Raw genomic sequence first — 16588 nt, 5'->3', positions numbered from 1 at the left:
AGAAGGCTGTCTTTGTGATCTGTTTAGTGTATTTGTCGAAGGAGAGGGTTTGGTCAAAGATGACGCCAAGATTCCGGATGAGAGGGGAGGTGGATACTGGGATACCGTCGATGTTGAGGGCAAAGTTATGGGTGGATTTTGTGAGCGTTTTTGGGCCAATGATGATTATTTCAGATTTATCACAGTTAAGTTTGAGGAAGTTGATTTGAAGCCAGGATTTTATTTCAGAGATGCAGTTTGTCAGGATAGAGTGGGTGTCGGTGGAGACAGACTTGGTGGAGATGAAAAGCTGGATGTCATCGGCGAAGCAGTGGAATTGGAGACCATGACAGCGGATCAAGTGACCGAGGGGGGACAGGTAAAGGATGAAGAGGAGGGGGCCAAGAACTGAACCTTGGGGGACACCTTGGGGGAGGGGAGCAGTGGGGGATTTGCAGTTATTGATGGAGATGAACTGGCGTCTGTCAGAGAGGTATGATTTAATCCAAGAGAGGGCAGTGCCGGTGACGTTAAAGGTGGATTCAAGTCGGGTGAGGAGGATGGTGTGATCGATGGTGTCAAAGGCAGCGCTGAGGTCGAGGAGGACGAGAATATTGAGGTTGCCAGCGTCAGAGGAGAGGAGAAGGTCGTTCGTGATTTTGAGGAGAGCAGTTTCAGTACTGTGGTTGGAGCGGAATCCGGATTGGAATGTTTCATACAGGTTATTGGCAGAGAGGTGATGTTTGAGTTGAGTGGCTACAGCGCGTTCCAAAACTTTCGACAGAAAGGGTAGGTTGGAGATGGGTCTGAAGTTGTTTAGGGTGTCAGGGTTTAGACCAGGTTTTTTTAGAATGGGGGTAACAGCAGCAATTTTGAGGGATGGTGGGACGATGCCTGTAGACAGGGAGGAGTTTATTGTTGCAATGATAAGTGGAGAGAGAGCAGGAAGGGAGGCCTTGACAAAGCTGGAGGGGATGGGGTCAAGAGTGCAGGTGGCAGTTTTCATTCCTATGAGGAGTTCAGAGAGGTCAGTCGGGGAGACCGGGGAGAATTGAGACAGGGGAAGGCAGGATAAGGGGGGGCAGGTGGTTGGAGGGGGAGCGGGTGCGGCGGTGGTCAAGCTGTTGTAGATGTTGTCAATTTTGCGTTGGAAGAAAGAAAGGAAGGAGATGCAGTTGTCTACTGTGAATGACTGGGTGGTGGTGTCCAGGGGGCGGAGGAGTTTGTTTATTGTCGAGAAGAGTGCTTTTGGGTTTCCGGAGCCAGAGTGGATAATTTGAGAGTAGTAGGCGGAGCGGGCGTGGGAGAGGGCATCTTTGTAGTGTTGTAGGTGGTCCTTGTAGGCTTGGGAGTGAACTGTGAGACCTGTTTTATTGCGGAGTCTTTCAAGTTGGCGAGCACGAGTTTTCATCAGGCGGAGTTCAGGGGTAAACCAGGGAGCAGAATGGGTGAAAGAAACTGTTTTGGTTTTTACAGGCGCAAGCTGGTCAAGGCAGGAGGAGAGAGTGTGGTTGTAGTAGTCAGTGAGGTCGGAAGGGGTGTGGAGGTCAATGAAGGGAGAAGTGGGCATTTTTTCAGAGAGGGTGGATGAGAATGAGGTAGGTGAAAGAGCGTTTAGCTTACGGAAGTTGATAGTGCGATAATGTCTTGGTGCTGGGGTGGGGATGTTGATGGTCATAGTGATGGCTAAGTGGTCAGAGAGGGTGAGGTCGGAGCCAGAGAGATGGTGCAAAATTAATCCAGTGGAGCAGACAAGGTCCAAAATGTGACCACGGATATGCGTAGGAAAGTTGACATGTTGAGTGAGGTTAAAGCAGGTGAGTAAATCAGTGAAGTCAGTGGTCATTGTGGAGTCAGTGGAGTCCATGTGGATATTGAAATCACCAAGGAGGAGGATTGAGGGGGAGAGGGAACATAGCTGGGTCAGAAAGTAGGAGAAGTCAGACAGGAATAATGGGTGTGGTTTGGGAGGGCGGTAGACGACAGCCATGACTGACTGCGTGCGACCAGAGAGTTTAAAAGCCAGGTGTTCAAAGGATGAGGATGAGGCGATGGGGATGAGGCTGGTCCTGATGTCTTGACGGTGGATAACGGCAATTCCACCACCTCGGCCCTCCGAGCGTGGTTTATTGACGTAGGAATATCCATTGGGTGTGGTGAGGTTGAGCGTGTAGTAGTCCAGTGGTTGTTGCCAGGTTTCGGTGAGACAGAGAAAGTCCAGTTTGTTATCCAGGATGTAGTCGTTGAGGATGAGGCATTTGTTTTTGAGGGACCGGGTGTTGAACAGGGTGAGCTTGATGTTGTTTTGAACAGCGGGGATGAATTCAGGTGATTTAGCCAGGGTTCGCAGGCAGGAGGCGCGATTTTGTGCGTTGCCGTGACTAGGTGCGCTGGGACGATGAGTGGGAGTGCGCTGAGCCGACCAGAGGACGGGGATGGAGTGACCTGATTGTACATATACAAACTTACGACCGGAGCCACGGTGAATGTACCTGGGTCGTCGGAGGAGTCCATTTGATTTGATGGCAGAGATGCATGATGGGGTGGAGCGGGTATTGAGCAGAAGGAGCCTTGCGGCGGAGTACCGCAGAGCCATGCCAGGCAGGAGCGGAGCGGAGAGGCGAGCACGAGGCCAAGGTTGAGGAGGTGAAACAATGGTCCCAACGCACGGGAGCAGGCCCAAGGAGACGAAGGAGCCAGGTAGGTGAAGCCAGGAGCAGAGTCGGGACCAAGCAGAGGGCAGACAGGAGCAAAGAGACGATCACGAGGCCAAGGTTGATCACGGCAAAGCGGGAAATGCAGCGGCAATCAACCGCCGCCGCTACAAATCAAGATCACGGCGGGAAAACTGCCGCCACACCGCTGCGAAGGACACAACCCACGAGAGCGTGCCCGAGGAAACAGCGAGCAGGTGAAGGAGCCGGGTAGGCGAAGCAGGGATTCATTGCCATCACTACTCTGATCAACCATTCCTCCACTCCTAACTTCCTCAATGCCCATGTCACTACTTCATGTGGAACCCTATCGAATGCTTTCTCCAGATCAACAAACCCAAGAAACAACTTCTTCCTCTTCTCCTTGTACTTTTCCTGCCACCGCCTCACAATAAAGAGCGCGTCTGTCGTTCCTCTTCCTGGCATAAATCAAAACTGCATTTCGTCGATCTTCACCTTCTTCCTTATCCTCCTCTCCAACACCCTTTCCAATACCTTCATTCCATGCTCCAATAACTTTATCTCGATTTATAACTCGATCTGCTGGTTAGGGTAGGAATTTGTAATTTCTTTAGGGTGCCGACGATAGCTCGCCTACTCTTCGCGAGGGACCCCATGGGGTCTTTAACGTCCACCAACTAATGCCAGCAGATGGGACACCCGGTTTAACGTCCATCCGAGGGGCGGCACACACACATTGATGAATCGCTCTTCCTGTGAAACACCAGGTCCGGTTGCTCGAAACTCGGAGAACCTAACCACAGGATAGCTTCTTATCCAGGGGTTCCGTTTCTTATCCAATGGTTAATTAACTGACCATTTATAATCTAGTGGAAAAGCAGTTCCATTTGTTGAAGTATTTTGGATGACGACGAGGGTAGGAACTTTCACACCACCCTTTATGGAAAACCATGGAAATTTTATCTGCCGGATAATCAACAGGATAGCGCTTATCAGAGCTTTGAGTAACCGGGTGCATGTTGACAGTTTCTAGCTGGGTCGAGATAAAATCCTCGTGACCGTTGCAACTACCCTTTGTTTTGTGGTGGTCAATGGTAATGTCCTGTCAAGGAGATCTCAATCTCTTCTTTGTATACTGAATCGAGGCTCGTGAAAGAGCTGACATTTACTTCACAAACAAATCAACCAGACAAACAAAATATATAAAAAGAGGGAGCGGAAGACAAGAGAAGGGGAAGCACACAAACACTTGAGAGCACACAACATTTAAGAGCAGGGAGATGTGTGGGAGGGAGAGGGCTTGGGGGGAGGAGGCGTAGGAAGGGGGGGGGGGCGGGTTGGAGAAGTATAAAACACAAGGACACCAAGGACTTCCAGGACAGAAGTTGGTATTTCCAAAAAGTGGAATTGGGGTGAAATTAGCGGGGATAGAAAAGATCAAGGTTTTGGATGGGGTATTAACTTTCCCCTTCCTTGGTACACCTGCGTTCCTATCCACCTATAAGGCTTTCATGCACAGCTTGATGGGGTACTGCTCTCCCGTCTGGGCTGGATCCCCTGCCTCACACCGTGTTCAGCTTGTAGCCCTGGAAGCCAAGGCCTTCAAGATCATTGGAATTTCCCACGATTAAGTTGTCTTTGGGTCTATCAGTTTGCCCCTTCGTAGACAGGTCGGTGGTCTCTCTGTCCTCTACCGCCTACTTTCTGGTCTTGCATCCTCCATCCTCTGCTCTTTCAGTGCTTTGAACCCGCTCCCTCGACCAAGTTTCTTCAGGTTTGGACCATCAACCCCTTCTGGTGAAGCTACCTAAATCTAGGATCGATATGCACCTCCACTCATTCATTCACCTTTTTCCCACCTGTGGAACCAACTTCCACACCTCATTCTTCCCTCCAGGTCTTCAAGACAGCTGTTCACCACCATATTAGATCATCCCCAATCCAAAGCTATGACCTTTTCTAACCTCCTTCCACTCCCCACCTCTCACCTCCCCAACCACAATCCCAATTTCCAGTTTTCTCTCCATTTGGAGCTTCCTTCTGTATTGATCTTGTCCACCCCATGCATCATCTCCTGCCCCCGATTCCTCCCTGTACCCTTACTTGGCCAAGTCTCCCTGGATCTTGGCCTTCTAGTCAGCTGTTGGTGTTTCTCCCTCTATTGTTCCTTGTTGCATCCTGTTATGTCCTGATCTGTTCGGTGTACTCACTCTTCTACGAGCCTCGATTATGCGTACAAGAAAAACTGTCCTATTGTGACGATCATCAACGTGACATTGAATATGTTCTCCACTTTTGTAGTTCAAATGTTTATAGACTTTGCTAGCTGAGAACATGAAAAAGCAACGTAGTTTAAGGATTTGCCGAAAGCTCATAAGAGATTACCATGTCCTCCATTCTGGGGTGATTGCATTTTATTTTGGATTTTCTTCAGGGTAGCAATAAAGACGCGAAACGATCAGTGACATTGGAAACAAAGACGACTTTTTGATGTGAAAAATTGACTCAGGTGGTGTTTCGAGTCTTCTTTCTCACTAGCAAAACATCGTCCTAGTATCAGCAGATTGCGATTCTAAAGCTGGCTGTCCTGTGTTTGTTTAAATTTCTTACCTTGAAAATGCAACAATATCTTTCAGAAAGAGTAAGCCATTGCTTTACTTGATCTTGAAGGATTTTTCACACTTTTGATGTTCCGCGAAGTACAAGTTTGGGGGCCTGTAGATTATTGTGAAATATTGCATCAATAATCGAGATTTGTGCCGTCTGGTGCATTTGACAAGATTATTCCACACAGTTCTCGCAAGAAGATATGTTTTTTACCCGTTGCATTTAACAAAGTGCAACAACTTTTGTTTATGATACTGTGATGAACACCACTTAATTTTGAGGCCTTGCCATATCACTTCCCACTGTGTGTAGCAGGTTCCTAGAGCTCCAGCAGTCTGACTTCCTGTGTTGTTTTATCTCAACCGCAGTACGTGCGAGCTTGGCGCTGTGTGTCGTTGCCGCTCTTTGCCGCTGGCTTGACGCGCTGTGCCGGAAATTTGGCCCACGGGTTGCTTCCTGTACCGCCTTCATCTGCGCCACACAGTTCCACTTGATGTTCTACAGCTCCCGACTCCTTCCCAACACATTGGCATTACCTCTGGGTATGATTGTAGGCCATTACATGATTGTATCCCTGGTGTTGGGCTAGCGGCTAGGGTGCCAGCTTCGGATCCTAGGATCCTGGGTTCGAATCCCGGTCGATCGCTGAATTAACACCAGGGGGGTTGACTCAGCCTGTCATCCTTCCAAGGTCGGCTAATTGAGTACCAGTTCACTGGTAATTCCCTGCTTGTCGTAAAAGGCGACAAAAAGGGTTGGCGGCAGGAAGGGCATCCGGCTGTAAAACATTGCTTCAAAAAGGGGACCAACAAAAACAACAACAACCACGGTGCCCGAAAAAGGCCAACCCCCGCTTTGCGGGGGGAAAATGGCCTCTAAAGGTGTTTTTTTTTTTGGTTTTGTTTTTTTAAATGATTGTAGGCCAAGTATAAAGTGGCAAAATCACGTTTGAAGCAACTAATGTGTATGAAATATTCACTTCCTGATCCCCTAATTCACATTTTATTGTGACACTTTTTCCTGTTACATTTCTTCCATGCACATTGCATTAAGTGTGTAGTATGAAACACTGCGATGTACCTGCAAGACTGTTTTTGGAAACTATGCAAAATTAATAACGCTAACGTAATTTCCTTTGACTGATTCAGAATCGGAGGGAAATGTTTCGAAAGCTTTATCATTCGTTGGCTAGGTAGCCTCATTATGCTCGAGAGTCATACCTGGTACCAACTAGCAAGATGAGAACCTCTTAATCCTTGGGAGCTTGAATGGGTTCAGAACCTCTCCAAATGGGGAGCTTCAATTCCATCCATTCTGTTGATTCCGATACTGAACGACATTGGCCTTCGCGATTAATTTTTCCATTGTGCCTTATATGGTTTGCCGGAATATTACAACCTACTAGGGGGCCCGTTAGTCCTTTGGACCAATTTTATTTGGGTCTTTTGGGTCGTCGGGGACTTTTGGGGTCTTTTGGTCCCCCGGGAATTTTGGGTCGACTGGGTCTTTTGGAACCTCAGGGACTTTTAGGTCATCTAGGTTTTTTGGGGTTAGCTGGGTCTTTTTGGGTCCTCGGGAACTTGTGGGTCTTTTAGGTCCTCAGGGATTTTTCGGTCTATTGGGTCTTTTGGATCTACTGGGTCTTTTGGGTCCTCAGGGACTTTTGGGCCATCTGGATATTTTGGGTTCTTGGGGACTTAGGTTTTCTTGGTCTTTTGGGTCCTCAGTAACTTTTGGGTCCTCGGAGACTTTTGGGTCATCTGGGTCTTTTGGGTCCTTGGGGATTGTAGGGTCTTTTGGAAGGAAGGGTGTGGGGTGTCATCACTGCCCCATGAATTACTCCACTCTGAGCTGCAGTTTTTGACTGGCATGACCTACTTGTTCCCATACACACCTGATCCCAGTTTTGCTTGCGATGGCACATTGGTTGGAGGGCCACCATCGAGCATTCATCACCCTCTCAGCCTTTGCCATCATTGTATTCAGAGCTGAGCTGTGTGCCCTGATGGGAATCTTTCTCCTGGTCTCACTGGCGCAACATCATCTGAGTCTCAGCAGGACCTTCCTGCTGTCAGCACCTGCTGGACTGTTCTCATTGGGTGAGACACTTATTCTGTTTTTTTTTTGTTTTTTTTTACAGAATAGCCCAAGGGGAAAGCCATCTAGAACAGTGTTTGTCCGTTTTTGTACGTAGGTCCCCTCAAACGTATACCAATCAGAGCTGAGGATCTGGTCACATGACCGGGTGATGTGATTACGTCTGATGTCATTACGGCGGTGCGGCGACTGACTCTCCACACACCTCCATTTTGATTTATATGCCATTCATGCCGAACATATCGTCGAACCTGTCATATATCACAATCGCCATGCTCTATCTTGACGTTTTTCATTCAGTGTGAAACACAAACAATCCGATTGTTAAAATGACCATCAAATATTGAAAGCATCGGCATTACGTCTCTTTCCAACAAAACGGTACATACCCAACGGTTGTGGGGTATAATCTAGATTACAGTAGATCTTCCCTCAGTTCTGTAAGTAAAACTTACCTCACGGATGTCTGGATTCTTCCAAATTTCTTTGTTTAATGTTATAAGAAGCATTAACGACTGTTTAAAAAGCTAATCATGTGTGTTTGTGGTTTATAATATCTTACAAGCCCGGCTACACCGCTGTTGGACTTTCCGTCTTGTTTTTTACATACTTCATGTGCTGTCCCGCTTTTCCTATTCAGCCTTCACTTGCTAGAAACGCAAACGTCAGCTCTCATTTCATCCTGCGCAGAATGCCCTTGGACAACAGCTGAGCCGAAATTCAACTATTAATGTCTTTTTCATTCCATTATTTTATTCTTCCCAAATTGCCAATAACCCATTAGTCTTGAAAGAGCACCAAGACGAGGGCGTTGATGTGTCCTTGTCTTCTTCCGTGTTATAGGAAGCTTGGACCTGATGATGGAAGGCTGTGAATGTGATTGTTATTTGACCGATGAACTATTCTACTTATTGGAATATATTCTGTTGTGTTCAGATGAGTATGTTCAGAATATATTCTGTAAAAAAGGCAGTTTTTTTTGTTTGTTTTTTGCTTTATTTTATTTATTTTTGCTTATTTATTTATTTATTTATGTGTTTATTTTTAATTTTTGCCTTTTTATATTTATTTATTTAGCTTTTCTTATTTTTTGGGGTTTTCATTTATTCCTTTTCCTTTTTTTTTATTTTTTTGCTTTTTTCCCTTGCTTAACCCTATGTATGTATATAGTATGTATATATATATTGTTACGGATCGCGGATTAGATGTTATTTACTGAGCGGTGGTATTGCCGCGACCTAACAGTTCCCCCGATTCTTCCCCAACTCACCCGATTCCACCCGAACGTTGGCCAAATCGCGCTACGCTAAATCAATGATTGGAAAGGACACAACGACTGGGATAAATGAAACGACGCCAGGGGTACAGTTCTCAAGACCTCCGGAGGAGGGTATAATTAGTGGTGGAGAAAAGGGGTAGATTACAAGGTAGAGTGAGGTAAAAGACACAGAAGAGATAGGCACTTAGATACAATCTTATTTTAGCCCAGACAGACCATAGACAAACGGGACAAGGCTGACTTACACAGGGATTGATGGCAGGAAGGACAGGTAGTTCGATAGCACAAGGTGCACCTTGGCTCGGGGACAGGATCAAGCACGGTCCAAGAGATGCAGGGAGGCCTCACAGCGCTCGGAGGTGGCGTCTTTCTTTCTCCAAGCTCAGCGCGCATCTGACGTCACCTCCCTCTTCCTGCGCATGCTCAGCGGGGAGTGACACGCCCTCGCTGGTTGGCTCCGCCCCAGATGGGACCGGTCCGCCGCTTCCATTGGGTGCGGGGGTTACCGGGCTCCGCCCTTGACGAGGAGCTGACAGGGAGCCCCTATTTGGTAACCCCGTCGAGCACATGTTCGATGGCGGCTCGCTGGGAAGGCCTCATGCCCTCCCAACACCCCCTACCAACCAAGCCGGAATGAGGACGCGCACTCCCTGTGCACGCCGCCGCTGGTGCTGTTGTTGTTGTTGTTGTTGCTGAACCATGAGGAAGAGCTGCGGGGAGGTATTGGGAGGTCCTAAACTTCCTAACGGTGCCATACAATCACATTCTGGTGCAACGAAGGGTCAGAATTAATGGAAACGAGTCCTTAACTGACATAGACTAAGAATAACTAGCAAGATGTCCTATAGTTGTCTTACATGAGATGCGGTGAACCTGGGCACGACATTTAATGGGGGAAATAGGGGGAGGTCGGGTCTACAGAGTGTTGTTTACAGAAAATGGGACTAGGGAATGGGGGATTGGGGATAGTTGGGAAGTATTGAGGAAATAGGGGAATATTTACAAGTGGATATGGATGGATGCAAATCCCATATCCGCAAATATATATATATATATATATATATATATATATATATATATATATATATATATATATATATATATATTGTAACGATTTTGAGAAGTGTAACGGGTTTTGAGAAGTGTAACGGGGTTTGAGGAGTGTAACAATTTTGGAGGAAGGGTAACGGATGTGAAGAGTATGGTTTTGGTATGGTAACATCCTGGTAATGTAAATAATGGTCGCAGCCGTCCTCCTAATTAATTTCATAGAACATACACGCAGGTCACGATATATCTTTTAAATAGTGTATTTCCTTATTCCATGTAGGCTAAGTATGTGTTTTCCCACTAGATTGACTTTGCATTGTATCAAACAAAATAAGCGTAGGCCCTTCCAATTTCCCCAAAACCTCCCTTCCAATTGCCTTCCGCATTTTGGCTGGTTTTCTTCAAACCACCATTGGCCACGAGGTAAGGTTGGAGAAGAAAGGCGTGGCTCGACCTCGTCAGAAGAGGGCAGGAGTGAACCGGCCCTAACAGCCAATCAACACCGCGGTGAGCGACCCGGTAGGCGTGCCCTCGGAGCCGGCGGCTTAATTCCGCCGGAGGTGATAAAAGCGATTGCAGGGGACTGCTTGAGGAGTCCAGATGAGAGATGACTGGAGAGAGGCCTTGAGAGATACGCTGGGGGATGACCTGGAAGAGGAGCGCAATCCACCGCAAGCCCTACCTACCTACCTACCTACCTGCCTGCCTGCAATACCCCCCTGTCGTTGGAGAGACGCGCTGAACGGAGGGAGACGGCTCCACCCCAGGAAGAGGAGCAGGTGTGCCGAGCCAGCGCGTGACGGCCGCGGATACGCGACGGAGGTTTTCCCGCCAAAACCGCGAGGGGTGCTGCGGCCTCCGACCTTGCCTTCCTCCACGCGTCCACCTCAGCTATTCCTTCCTGCAATATCCACCGTGTGAGTGTGAACGTCCTGTCCTACTCGTTTGTCTTGGGGATTAAGTAAATGAAATAGAATAAGTTAACAATGCACTGTGTGACTGCTCTTTTCCATCTATTGCTGTAAATAATATTGGTCGCTCTAAAATATTGCTTGTGTGTGTATAATAAATCTGTTCTTCCTCCGTATTCTTCTTCTTCTTTTTCATTCTCTTGCGATCGCTTTAGAGATTTCCCGATTGAATATCCGTGGGGCGATCTGGTCAACGTCGGGTGAAATCGGGTTTTAATCGGGGAGTAACTGTTCGGACGCGGTTAAATACACCACCGCTCGGTCCATATAACATCTAAAAGCCGCGTCTGTAACAATTGGTAGTCAGGAGATGGGATTCGAACCTGGGACTAAATTTATTTAGCCAAAATTTTGGACACCAATTGTGTTAGTACCGTAACAATTGGTGTCGAGGAGTTGGATTCGAACCTGGGACTAAATTTGTTAGGCCCAAATTTTGGAACACCAATTGTACTATTAGAGTAACAATTGGTGTCGAGGAGGGAGATCGGACCCGAAGCGCGCTTAACGCGCTCAAAATTACAAGCTGCCGAAATTTATTTTGTTTTATAAAGCAAAACCCGAAGTTGGAGATCGCGCCATGGACAATCAAGGCGATCGGATGTCGGTGGGAGAGATAGACAGGGTGGAATCGACCCAGGACCTCGGGGAAATGTATGTGGAGGAAAGGGAGGAGGAGAAAAATGGCAATGTGGTTGCGGAGGTTTCAGACGCACAAAATGGCGCCCTCGCGCACGTGGTTGAGGGGGCCACGGTGGCGGAACCAATGAGCGCGGCCCAAATGCAAGCCTTCATGACCCAATTGATGGCAAAAATGAATGCAATGAGGGACGAAGAGAGGGCTCGGAGAGAAAAATTGGGAAACCAAATTGAAGCAATAACCAACAGAATGGGTGACCGCATGCAAAAATGTGGGGAGACCATGGATCGCATGGTGGGCGAAAGGGTCCCAGGGGTGCACGAGGAGGTAACGCGAGTCGAAAAGCGCTGGTTGAGCGAAGCGGAGAAAAGCACGGGTACAATGACGGGGGTAGAAATCGCGACACGGGGTTTGAAAAAGCCGGCGACCGCTGAGGTAGAGGAGGGTGTTTTGTTAAAGCCAGCGGTCGCCGAGGTGAATAAAGAAAAAGCAGTAGCGGGAATAATTAAAATTGAAGAGATGACGGAGGTAGCCAGGGAATTGCAGGGAGAAATGGATTATGTACAAAGTCCCTGCTCACATCACGATGCTGTGCTTAACCCGAATGGAAGTTTGCAGGTTCGCGTGGAGAAAAGGATCCCCCAGGTGAGTCGTGCTGTATATTGTGCGGGTAGATTTTGCAGGAGGATGTTTAGCGACAAAAGAATTTTCGCGCGCTTGGGATCGAGGAAGCACCCGGGCGTTGGTGAAGGGTCCCGTGTGAGTGGAAATGGCACGCGTGTGAGGAAAAAGTGTGCGTCGGCGAGTGGGTGTGTTATAAAGTGTGGGAGTGAAACCGAGTGCGAGCGAGAATGCACGTCGGGGTGTACGGAGAGTGACACGAATAGTGAGCCGGTCGAAGCGCGTGTGCGAGGGGGTACATGGAAGCGCGGTGTGGTGAGTGTTACAGAGGATGTAACGAGAAAGTGTACGTCTGTGGTGAGTGTTACGGAGGAAGTAACGAGAGAGTGTACACCTGTGGTGAGTGTTACGGAGGAAGTAACGAGAGAGTGTACACCTGTGGTGAGTGTTACGGAGGAAGTAACGAGAGAGTGTACACCTGTGGTGAGTGTTACAGAGGATGTAACGAGAAAGTGTACGTCTGTGGTGAGTGTTACGGAGGAAGTAACGAGAGAGTGTACACCTGTGGTGAGTGTTACGGAGGAAGTAACGAGAGAGTGTACACCTGTGGTGAGTGTTACGGAAGAAGTAACGAGAGAGTGTACACCTGTGGTGAGTGTTACAGAGGATGTAACGAGAAAGTGTACGTCTGTGGTGAGTGTTACGGAGGAAGTAACGAGAGAGTGTACACCTGTGGTGAGTGTTACGGAGGAAGTAACGAGAGAGTGTACACCTGTGGTGAGTGTTACGGAGGAAGTAACGAGAGAGTGTACACCTGTGGTGAGTGTTACGGAGGAAGTAACGAGAGAGTGTACACCTGTGGTGAGTGTTACGGAAGAAGTAACGAGAGAGTGTACACCTGTGGTGAGTGTTACAGAGGATGTAACGAGAAAGTGTACGTCTGTGGTGAGTGTTACGGAGGAAGTAACGAGAGAGTGTACACCTGTGGTGAGTGTTACGGAGGAAGTAACGAGAGAGTGTACACCTGTGGTGAGTGTTACGGAGGAAGTAACGAGAGAGTGTACACCTGTGGTGAGTGTTACGGAAGAAGTAACGAGAGAGTGTACACCTGTGGTGAGTGTTACAGAGGATGTAACGAGAAAGTGTACGTCTGTGGTGAGTGTTACGGAGGAAGTAACGAGAGAGTGTACACCTGTGGTGAGTGTTACGGAGGAAGTAACGAGAGAGTGTACACCTGTGGTGAGTGTTACGGAGGAAGTAACGAGAGAGTGTATACCTGTGGTGAGTGTTACAGAGGATGTAACGAGAAAGTGTACGTCTGTGGTGAGTGTTACAGAGGGTGTAACGGGAGAGTGTGCGCGAGAGGTATGGTGTGTAACAGGGAGAGCGTTGGTGGAATGTACGGACGGCGTTGGAACGCCAGGTTTTGTGAGGGTGAAAGGGGTAGCGTATGCTTGTAAGCATGCAAGTAAAGCATCGATGGTAACCAGGTTAGCGGTTAGGGCGACGGATAGCCGATGCGAGCACTCGGGGCGTGGGGTGCTTTGTTGGGTGCGAGGCCCGGCGCGGATCGATGCTGCGTCGCTTCTCTTCGAAGCGTCGTTGCCGATTCGGGCTTGGCCCCGCCCCGCACGGTCGAGTCCGGGCTTTGTCGGGCGAGGCGACCGGTCCGGTTCGAGGGCGAGTGGGAGGAGGCGGAACGGTGCCCCCTCGTGGGGACGGGGTTCCGACCGGGGGAGATTGAGCCATCGGGCCCGGGACCGCAAGGTGCCGCGCCGAGATGGTGCGTGGAGCCTCGGTCCAACCAAACCACCTCCCTTGAACCGAAAGCCGGACGGATTCAACCTGCAGGCAACCAAACCACCCGAATTCATTGCTCGGCTTTACGAAGCCGAGTTTAATGATGTCATGACGCACCGAGGCTAGGATATAGCGGACTGTGATGATGGTGATCGTGATAGTGATAGTGAATTGATACGAAATTTCGAAAAGTGAGTAGAATTGGCAGTAAATGAAAATTTTTTGAATTGGTTGGAATCTGGACGAACAAAATTGATAGTGAAAGACCCCCGATGTGGTGGGATGGCAAATCCACCATCCCTCACAGGTGGGGGCAAATGCGCAATAGTTTATGGGGTGGCTATGACAACCGAGCCAGGGAGGGCTTGGATAATGATAGGGATCTAGCGAAGATGACCTTAGGTAACGATAAGGTTAGTTAGTGACTGATACCTGTAGTGGGGACGCAGGTAGGTTAGTGTGGTTGATAATGACGTGGGAGCGCAATAGTTTAAAGGGACGACTGGGAAGCGCAAGTTTCAGAGGGGAGGGGTTAGCTGAGATGATGCCGTGTGTGGGAGAATGGAACAGGTGTGATTGCACAGGTGTGCAACTGAACAGGTGTGTGGAGCAGTGTATGAGGGAGTAGTGGTGATTGCGTGTTGTGTTGACCAAATGGTCCAGGAAGAAAGGAGGGTGCAGGTGGCACCAGGTGAGATTGCACAGGTGTGCAACGACAGGTGAATGGAGGGCAGGTGTATGGAATAAATGGTATGGAGTATTGGAATGGATGGTCGTGGAGTGAGTATGGTGGAAATTGTGGAGTGGAGTGGATGGTGCGAAGGTGTGAATGGGGGAAGAGTGGACCCCCATCACGGATACCCGGGGCGGGTAGTGTAAGTGTTAGGTAGAGGGTATAGGTAAATTGTAGTTGGATATTGGCATCTGTGGTGCGGGTGACAGAATGGTATGTGGATGGGTGCGTTGGTGTTGTGGAAATGGCTGGGCGTGTAGCCTGTTAGTGTGTGTAGTTGGTTTGGGCACTCCACCACTGTAAGGATGTCGGCCAGGTGAGGCCGCAGGTGGGCTCTGGGAGCCGGTAGTAGTTGTGTGGATGGGGCCCGAGGATCCGGAGGACGGACCCGGGTAGCCCAGTGCCAAAGGGCACCAAGGGGTGACAGAGCCAGGAGAGGGGCTGCCCCCAGTTAGATAGGTTAGGGTGAGGAGCTAGGTAAGCTCGGGTGGCAACTACAGTGGTGGAGGTGTGCAGGTGGGTAGACCTGTTGGGAGAGGTACACGTCGCAGCCCAGAAATTGTGCTAGAGCACCGGGAGATGAATCGGGGGAGTGAGACCCCAAAATTGAGGAGCACCACAGTTTGGCCAATGGGAATTGGTTATTAGAACCCATAGTGTAAGTTGGCCAATGGATTGGCAGGGAAAGACCCCGGGTAGTGTAAAGTGTGTTAAAGTCATTTAGAGGATAGTTAGGATGAAGGATCTCCTCGCACCATCTGCATCCACTCACCTGAGGTGACAGGTACTCCACACCATGCCATGTTTTGATTATTTTTTATGATGCAAATGTTTGGATTGTGAGACGCATCATGACGTGGGTGTGACATTGTGCTTTGATGTTCCATCTCTGCCTCCTTATGAGGATTGATGATGAATTGGTGATGGCAAATTTTGAAGTAACGGGATTGTGGAGACGAATTTGGTATAGGGGAAATATGGGGAAGACGTGACAGTAGTGACGAATTTGTAAATGTGTAGATTTTTGTACATATGGGGTGGGAACAAGGGTAGGGTAGGTGACAGGGGGGTGACGTACGGTAGGGACGAGCTTTCTCACTTCGGCCTCCGTACGCATTTCACCTTGCATTGCCTTATTGACGTGTACCCTTGTGACCTTACCCCTCGCTCAATTGTCTTTCTTTTGTCTCCCACATGACCTGTGCGCCATTGGGTGCCGATGGGAGCGTGCGTGAGGTGGCCATTGTGCGCCCGAGATTCCCAGAACCAGCATGCATTGCGTTGATGTACCACTTTATGGACCGCTGTTCTGCGGCCAAGTACCACTTGATGGACCCCAGGTTCTGGGGCAGGGCACCTCTGTTGGAAACCGGCCATAGTGGCCAGGGAATCTTGCTTGCGGACCTCGGTAAGGTGGCACCTATGCCAAAGAGGTGGACCACCCTTAGTTGGCCCCTGAGGCCCTAAATAAAAATGGACACAAGTTGTGCTTTTTATTATGTCCAAATAGGCCGCATGAAGCCTGAAGACGTCGGGAAGAACATCGGCCCAGCAGAGAAAGAGAAGACCACCACCAGTTGTTTTGTTGTGTTTATTATGAACCATGGTAACCGCACCGGATGGTGTTTTTGGGTGCCTTGTGGTGTTTGGGTGCTTTTGGGTGCTTTGGTGGTATTGGTACTGGTGCATCGATGCAATGCGTGCTGTCTCCTCCCTCCCAACAGGAATTTCTTTCTCTTGTTCCCTAAAAAAAAAAGAGAAAAACACAGGTCCTGGGTTGCGTTGTAAATAAGAAATCACGTCATTGTAAATAATGCTCCCCACCGTAAATGTATAGTTTCAGAATAATTCCGTAATTCGGTTAGCTGTGGGCTTGAGTCTGTTAGACAGGATGCAATGCAATAGGGGGACATACTTATTTGTGTTTTAAAATTGTCACACTCAGGGTCAGGTTAATTGTAGAGGGAATTACACCTACATGTCACACTCAGTTAAGTCTAGTAGGCCCGAGGACGTGCCTGAAGAAAGGAGGGTGCAGTGTAACGATTTTGAGAAGTGTAACGGGTTTTGAGAAGTGTAACGGGGTTTGAGGAGTGTAACAATTTTGGAGGAAGGGTAACGGATGTGAAGAGTATG

At 48.7% G+C, this 16588-nt stretch overlaps 1 protein-coding gene across 1 annotated transcript in view; it reads left to right on the top strand.

Moving 5' to 3' along the window:
* The window catches only part of LOC137437809 (dol-P-Man:Man(7)GlcNAc(2)-PP-Dol alpha-1,6-mannosyltransferase), a 74786-nt gene that overhangs the window by 7575 nt on the left and 50623 nt on the right, over positions 1-16588 (top strand). The window contains exons 3-4 of the mRNA XM_078768641.1: positions 5630-5803; positions 7166-7360. Of these exons, the coding sequence (XP_078624767.1) occupies positions 5630-5803; positions 7166-7360 (369 nt within the window). The remainder of the gene's footprint in view (positions 1-5629; positions 5804-7165; positions 7361-16588) is intronic.

This window comes from Myxine glutinosa (assembly GCF_964187855.1).
Source record: "Myxine glutinosa chromosome 12 unlocalized genomic scaffold, kmMyxGlut1.1 SUPER_12_unloc_1, whole genome shotgun sequence".
NCBI classification, from domain to species: Eukaryota; Metazoa; Chordata; class Myxini; order Myxiniformes; family Myxinidae; genus Myxine; species Myxine glutinosa.
This window is presented reverse-complemented; position numbering and strand designations above follow the sequence as displayed.